This window comes from Ascaphus truei, chromosome 12 (genome assembly GCF_040206685.1).
Source record: "Ascaphus truei isolate aAscTru1 chromosome 12, aAscTru1.hap1, whole genome shotgun sequence".
In the NCBI taxonomy this organism is placed as follows: Eukaryota; Metazoa; Chordata; class Amphibia; order Anura; family Ascaphidae; genus Ascaphus; species Ascaphus truei.
The window spans coordinates 15581490-15590155 of NC_134494.1; the positions used below are offsets into that span (position 1 = coordinate 15581490).

Here is an 8666-nt window from a genome sequence, read left to right on the forward strand (position 1 = left end):
TTGCGCTCCCCTGGTGTATAGCATAGCGCTTACTATCCGCTCTGTAGGCGGGTAAATAAGAGAGCCAGTCAACACAAGGTTCCCACTATCTGTAGAATGCAATAGTCTTAAATTGGTGAGTATGTAAATTGTGGCAAATAACGTGGGTATGTGATTAACCTATCATTCTAAAGAAGAACAAGATGCGCTTGTATAATGCATACAGCAACCACATCAAGTCACCAGTACGTGGGACTGTGTGAGACCATCCTCGCCTACATACATGGCCCTACAATAAGGGTGGGGAGGAATAGGGGAACAAGGTAGAAAAAAGGGGAGCAACGATCTACACTTCAGGCTAATCTTACCTTGGTAAAACATACAGGACACCTGCAAGCTCATGTTGAACCCCCAAAATAACCACAACATATATATAGGTGTCACAGAGGAGTGCTACTGAGCATGGCGATATATATTTAAAACCAGAGACAGAACATGAAACACAGACAGAGCTCCGTGCACATCCAGTGAAACCTATACACGGTACAGTGCCTAAATATATATGTATATTAGAACTATGCAACTAATTTTGACAGATTTATTGTAAATCATTCTTCCTGGTAATGCACAGGTTATTAAGAATTGATATTAGTGTTAGGGACCCTTGATATGTGGTCTGCCGTGTAGTGGCTCAGGGGCTTACAACACTTTGGCCAAAATGTTAAACTAAAAGACCATTTTATTTAATAGATATCTATACATATATATTTAGGCACTGTACCGTGTATAGATTTCACTGGATGTGCACTGAGCTGTCTGTGTTTCATGTTCTGTCTCTGGTTTTAATCTTACCTTGGTCCAATGCTGGGCTTGTGAACATCAGCTGGGGATTGCGGTGTATAACTCCTGTGAAGGTGTCAGTTTTCCGCATTGCCGGTCTTAATGGAGTAGGTTTGGTCGCATAATGCGTGACGTCATAGGTGACGTCTACCCTTGACGCACATTTCGCTGTTGCTTTCTCAAAGGGTGTACCACCTCTTGATGCTTTCTCCATTCAAATAGGCCTTCTGAAATGCTCAGTCAAAATCTTTCCGATTTTTGCAAGAGCAAAGACCCCCGTGATAGCCAATATCCGATTAATGTATTACTTTACCATTAAGAATCCTGTTTTATCTGCCAGAGGAATAGGAAACCGTTACGATAAAGCAGTTTTCAAAGAATCGGAATTCTGACCAGGTGAAATCCACCGTAGCCGGCCGATATGAAAACCTTTTGTAAACGGTTTCACAATTTCATTGGCTTTCTTAAACTAATCTTACCATGTGAATAACAAAGATTTGGTTGCTCTTCTCTGGAAAATCATTTTTTTGTTGTTGAAATAATCGGACCCTGAATATGGTAGTGATGTCAATCAACTGTTTTATTTACCCTCATACCCACCCTGTCCTGATCAAAAAACAATAAAGATATGGGGGGGTTGCCTGCGCAAACTCGTGAATACACGTCTGCAAAAGGAACAAATCCAAAAAGGGTGCCAAGCCTTTACTCCCTGCATCGTTCTGCATGTTTGTATAATGCAGAGCAATGTGAGCCTGGCATTTCTGTGCCTGTTCGTAGCCTATATGGTTCTGCGTATCAGCTATACATTGCTTTGCATGCACTCTGTGCTGTTACATACAGTACACACTGACTCTGCGCGGGATCTGACCGCGATTTAAGACAGATCATGGATGTACGTACATTGCTCTGCATATAACCCGTGTGCTCTGCGTCTGACTTACTGATGCGCTGAGCACTCCCTGCTGACTGTCACTCTCTTTGTGTATCTTCACAGTCCTATCTTCACAAGAGACATCCTGGCGCTAAGAAACAAATCTACAGAAAACCCGATGACTTTGGATCTTTGTTTAAAACCTGTAACTACAGAATGACATTAAACTGCTATAATTCCATATAAAATATATATATTATAAATGTGTATATATATATATATATTATTGTTTATATATATTTTTTATTGTTTTGTTTTTTTGTATTATAAATGTATAGACACAAGTGTGTGTTTTTTTTTCTTTTTATTAGAAGGGGAATGTTCCCTGGATGTTAAACAAAAATGTTGTGCAGATTTGCCTATTTGGGAGATTGTGAATTAAAAATGACGTTTGGCTTTACCGTACGTTCTGCAATATTTTGTCATCTCTGGGTTGCTGAAGTATTGGAAAGTTTTGATTATTATATTATTATCGAATAAGATGGTACATCTGCCACAACGTCTGTCCCTTCAACTGCAAGGCGACACAGCTAAGGAGCCTATGACAAAGCGATTGTCACTTTCATTGCAGGTGACACAGAAAGAGACCCGTAGCATATGGCCTCTGTACTGCCCATCGCAAGATGACTGGGACAGCACCAGAAGAAATTTATAACCTGTGGATACTGTCCCGTCCAATATAGTGTGACCATGACACACAAGTTGCAATGGCCTGTGTAACCTGTCCTTTAGTTAAGTCATGGTGGGTAAAAAAGTGTGACAAAAACCCTCCACGGCAAAGAATATAGCAAATGGAAATATTACTGAAAATAATTGAAGATGAGACACACAATTCCAACGTTTCGGTCCACGAGTGGGACCTTTATCAAGGTGCTGTCACCCAGCACACAGCTTGCAACTTCCACTGCAGCAAGGGATTCTGGGAAATTACATGCAAAAGAACACAGTGCCACATTTTGCTTCAAAACCATTCAACATGGTTCCCTATAGGCTTAAGCTTGCTACATTGTCGCAGCTTTGAGCACAGCCAGGGCTAAGATGCATAGCTAGCAAACCCACCCACAGACAGCCGTTTCGACCTTAATGGGTCTCATCAGTGTGGGGTTGGTTATACTGGCTATGCAAAAATGAACAAGGAGGATAGGTTTTACCATAACTTAACTAAGTTATGGTGGGTAAAAAAAGTGACAAAAACCCTCCACGGCAAAGCATAAAGCAAATGGAAATATTACTGTATGCTCGTGTGTGTGTGTTAGTTGTCTCATGGATTGGTGAAAAGGAAAAAGTGTGAAAGCCCTGAAGGTGCAATTAAAATGTGGCTAAAGCCAGTATCAGTTACCTTTTACTATAGAGGCAAACTGGGTGCACAAATTCCCTTACACATATAAATCTCTGTCAGCCTTACACATTCACCCACCATTCAAAGGAGGGTGATGTCCAGACTGACACTGGGATGTATTATACCTGCACTAATTGGAAAATTGGTAGGGGCTCAGTAACTGCTAAATAAAGCAGATGAGCCAATAAACCTACCCCTATGACGTTTCAGAGATACTATGTTTAAAATGCCCTATGTGAGTATGCAGCCAGAAAAAGGATTGCCTAATATTTGTGAGAAACTGTACATTCCTGCCTGCATTTTTTTTTTATTATTCCATGCCATTTGTTATGATTTTGTTAATGTACTGATCATTGTTTGCTTGCTACAGCAACCATTTAGAAAGCCATCTACTTCCTCTTTTCAAACAGGCTCTGGCATGCACCTTTTTTGAGCTTTGCCCATTTGCAACAAAGTATCACAAACTGGTCACAGCAGACTGTCTACTCAAAGCTGTAACAATGTGTTACAATTGGTAATATGTTACATAGCTGCAGCATTTCAGACTGCAGCACAAAGTCAGAAGGCAGCCATTTTGTTAGGCACACAATCAGGATTTATAACAGGGGCACCAAACGTTTGTCAGTTTAGATAAGAATGTAGTAGAATTATATATTGTTGCGTGCTTTACATTAAAAAGGGGGGGGGGGGTGTAAAGTAATATTGCTGCTTTAATATATAGTATACATATATTTAAAAATTGAGACCCAACAGGTCGAAACCTCTGTCTGAGTAGGGTTACTGGCTGTGCACTTCTTTAACCCTGGCTGTGCTGAAAAGCTGTGTAATACAGGAGACATAAGCTTATAAGGGTCCATGTTAAAATGGGTAGGAAGCAAAAGGGGACACACACTGCTCATTTGCATGTAATTACCCAGAATCCCTGGCTTCAGTGGAAGCATTGTAAAAAATCATAACTTTATATAGGGCTTTTCTCCCAGTGTGACTTAAATCACTTGTTATAAAAGGGGGAAACAGAAAACATGCAAGGTTATAAACAGAGAACCAAGTCCCTGGCGCAAACACATCAATAATACCAGTCCCAATATGCAACTTCGAACCAGTTCCAAACGGCGGGTGGAGATTCCAAATGATTACTTCAAATACTTGGTAGTTCTGTGGGGGAAAGAGAGCGCAGACCATTGCGCAGTATTTCTCCCCGGTCTGGACCGCTGCACCGTGTAAATGCCGACTTGCAGCACATAGGAGAATCAAGGGCAATGGATATTTCCTTTTGACCAATCAGGCAGCTGAATCCTCGGAGCCCACAGTCTCCACCAGGTGAATTACCCATCGATAAACCAAAGACACATAGTGTAGTACAATTGAAAAATGTATTGAAAGCGCCAGATCACAATGAAACGCTTACAATGTGTCAGGTCTTGTAGCGTGATAAAAAGATGCCGGCCGCAGCCCGAGTCCCTGGAGCACGGTGTTTAGCAGCTGGGATTGGCTCCTCCCTCGTGGCCGCGACTTCTCCCCCAATAACGTCACTGCTATGCCGTAGGCTCCACCTCAATGCTGACGAACGGTGTAAGCAACATACTATGCGTTTTGTGACTACAGGCTTGCCGGATACTCAGTGGCAATATGCTGTAAATCGCCACTTACACGGGGCAGCGTACCATGCTGGGGAGAAATACAGCGCAACGGTCTGCTCGCTCTCTTTTCCCCACAGAACTACCCCGTATTTGAAGTAATCATTTGGTATCTGTATTTGCCATTTGGAACTGGTTCTAAGTTACATATCGGGACTGGTATTATTGATTTTTTTGCGTCAGGGACTTTGGTTCTCTTTCACTATCTGGCATAACAAGTTTTGGGAAGACTTGTTTTCTTGTTCCCTAGGCTGCCATTCCCTATGGACGACTGATCATTCACTCCAGGAATTGGGAATTATGTCACATAACAACATTTGTGTTTTAGTTGATTGCACATGTACACTAGGTACCACCACCCCATTAGATATTGTTCCGTAGGAATAGCGCTGATTCTATGCTTTATTAGTAGTGGTGTATAGGTTATAAAACTATACCAAACACAAGGAAAGATCCCATACAGCAGGGGTGGGGAACCTTTTTTCTGCCAAGCGCCATTTGGATATTTATAACATCGTTAGCGGGCCAGACAGACAGGCAGGCACACGGCAGGCACACAGCAGGCATGTAGGCACACAGAACCCCGCCCCCCTACCTCTGGTAGTTGCTGCTGCTGCTGGGGGGATCATGTAGGGCGGATGCTGGGGTCAGTGCAGGGGGAACTGCTGGAGAAGCATGGGGGAATGCTGCGGGGGAAGTACGGTGGCTGCTGGGGAATTGCTGGGGCTAGTACGGTGGCTGCTGGGGAATTGCTGGGGCTAGTACGGTGGCTGCTGGGGATCGTGTAGGGCTGCCGGCGCCTCACACCACCTCCCAATCGGGCGCGTGGCGGCCATTTTTTTAAAAATTAGCGCGACCCCGGTTATAGCAGTTGCTTTAGCAGGGCCAGACCAAATGATTTCCAGGGCCTGACGTTCCCCACCCCTGCCATACAGGATGGAGATGCAGGCACACGGATTTAAGCAAATGATATTTATATGTGCCACAGAGTCCAACGTTTCGGCAGAATAATACTGCCTTTGTCAAGGTGAGGGCAAGGTCAGGGCTTACCTCACCTTGCCAAAGGCAGTATTATTCTGCCGAAATGTTGGACTATTTGGCACATTCAATATCAATTGCTTAAGTCCGTGTGCCTGCATCTCTATTAATCCTCTGCATCTTCTGGAACCCTTGGACTTCCTTTGACGCGGTGTACCTCTCTACCACCCATATTTTTGAGTGACTGCATTTCTCCTGGTATTCCAATACAGGATGGGACGGTACTGCAGCTATTAAATGCCTGACAGGTTGTGGTTCGTTAATTAAATGCTGGGGTAAACGAGTAGGTATTGAGCCTGTTTTTATAGATTTCCAGAGAGCTGGACTGTACGAGGCAGACAGTTCCAGAGAGTGGGAGCAGTGTGGCTAAAAGCTCGGGCCCCAAACTATCTCAAGAAGATTCTGGTAACTGTTAGGAGTCCTTCACCTGCAGATCGAAGTGAGCAAATAGGAGTGTAGGGAACTAAAAGCTCTTTCAGATAGCAGAGACCCTGGTCATGTAGTGCTTTGAATAGCAACACGCCAATCGTGAAATAAATTTGCCATTTTACATGCTGCCAAAGACCAAGGTCATGGTACCCTGCTTGTATTATTCGACCACCCTCTTCTCCATGTTCTTGATATCTGCTCAAAGCTCTGTTCTGGATTTCCTCTTACCTCTCCCATCATACTTTGTGTCTTGTTTGCCAACATCTCCGCCATTGATCTCTCTGGGCGTACCCCAGAGGTCTGTCCCGAGACCTCTTCTCTCTACACACTGTGACCTTATCACGTGTCAGGTTCAAATATCACCTCCTATGCCGACGAGAAGTTTATTTTTCAACCCGACCTTACACCTGCTGTACAGACCAAAGTCTCTGAATGTCTCTCCGCTATATCATCCTAGAAGGCCCTCCACTGACTCAAACATAACATGTCAAAGACTGGGCTCCTCATGCTTCCTCCCAAGCCTGGCCCTACTACCCCCTTCTATATTACTATTGGCAGCACTATCATACACCTAGTATCACAACACGCTGCCTAGGGATCACATTTGACACCTCCCTCACATTCACAATGTAACTAAAACTTGTCATTTTTTTTCTTCCGTATCATTACAAAGATACGCCCTACCCTGTTTCTCTACTGCTAAAACTAACACAGGCCCTCATTCTCTCCTGTCTCGACTATTGTAACATTTTACTGTCCGGCCTTCCTGCCTCCCCTACAATCTATTCAGTTTTTATCCAGTAATAGATACAAGCAAATCTGTTAAGTGAAAGGTCTATTAGACCATTTATTCAATACAGTAGGGCTCTGCTTCTCAGCGCCCCGCTTTTCTGCGTTACGGCAATACCGAGAAGGGGGCTGCCATGTCTGCGTATGCGCAGAACAGGGCCGTCCGAGGTTGCGTATGCGCAGAACGGGGGGGGGGGGGGACGTGTGTCGAGGCCACGCATGCGCAGAAAGGGAAATTGGCGCAGACGCCGAAAATCATCAGATAATGGAATGAGCGGGGCCCATCTGTATCTGTATACAAAATAAAGATGAACAGAGTGCAACGTTTCAGGTGTTATCCCTTCCTCAGGTGAAAACGAATCAACAAAGTGCGTATATCTATTCCCGGATGAAAACTTTATGCAGTGACTGTTCGTGAGAGATCCTGCCATACAGATACTCGCCCGTGTGAAATACTTTTCAAAATCCTCTTCAAAACAAAGGAATTGCAGGGCAAGTATATAATTTCCCCTACAATCTATCCTAAACGCTAAAATTGCTTCACTCTCTCCTAACTCAGGCACTCTCCTGGCTTCCTATTACATCCAAGATTACTTTCAAAACTTAAGGCTATATACATCTCAGCCCTAATTTCTCGCTATACAGCTGCCCGATTCTTGCCTTCTGCTCAAGGATGTCTTCTGTTTGCCCCTTTTGTATCTAAAGCCCTCTCCCATCTAAATCCTTTCACTTACTGCCCCCACCCCTCTGGAATGCTCTTCCCCTCAATATCCAACTAACATCCTCGCTCCACCTTTACAGAACATCTTAAAACACCCCCCTTTAAATAAGTATATGGGTAGCTCCGTGGCTGATACTATACACCTCATACAATCGACCTGACCCCTGCAGACGCACTTACCAGAACACCTTCCTACTGTCTGCGTACGTTCTGCCTACTTGCCACTTAGATTGTAAGCTCTTTGGGGCAGGGACTCCTTTTCCCAAGGTTTACTTTTATGTTAGGAATAAGCGCTATAATTTCCCCTGAATTACTGCAGTAAAGCACTATGTACATGGATGGCTCTGTATAAAGATATACATACATGTGGCACATCTAGCATGTCCTTAACCCATAATACATTTGCAAACAGCACTGTATACCAACTTACATACCAGCAAACATCTTGAAGAGGCAATCCCAGGGGGTGGGGTTTTTTTGGGGGGCAATTTTTAAAAATATAGGATTGAAGCAGGCAGTCTCTGGCAATAACCCCATTAATTTAAACTCCGGGGACCGCCTGCTTCTGGAAATACTTACCTGCAAATTGGGTGCCGGTAGCTGCTCCCCTTCGGCAAGCAGGGATCGCCTAATGGCCTCTGTGCAAAATATTTCCCAGCCTGCAGCCCAATAGGAATCCATGACATTATCTGTGTGGCTTCCTATGGTCCCATGTGACGCAGGAGCTTCAAACCTGAAAGCCCCGCTTGTTGGGCTGGATCAGCTACCGGCACCTACTTCGGAGGCAAGTATCTCTAGAAATACGGGGCCCCTGGAGCTGAAATTAACAGGGTTCCGGAGACCCCCTGCTTCAATTCTATATTTTCACACACACTTCTAAACAAAAATGAGTTGTCTGGGACTGCTCCTTTACTGTGAACAATTCCACTAAGTGTTGAAAAAAGAAAAAGCTATTTTTAATGA

General features: G+C 44.0%; 1 protein-coding gene across 4 annotated transcripts in view; it reads left to right on the forward strand.

Moving 5' to 3' along the window:
• Positions 1-2150, forward strand: part of RASSF7 (Ras association domain family member 7) — a 61920-nt gene extending 59770 nt beyond the window's left edge. For all 4 annotated transcript variants that reach the window (XM_075566794.1, XM_075566790.1, XM_075566793.1 and 1 more), the window contains exon 6: positions 1814-2150. In XM_075566794.1, the coding sequence (XP_075422909.1) occupies positions 1814-1845 (32 nt within the window). In that variant the 3' untranslated portion in view covers positions 1846-2150. The remainder of the gene's footprint in view (positions 1-1813) is intronic.
• The last annotated feature ends 6516 nt before the right edge of the window (positions 2151-8666 follow it).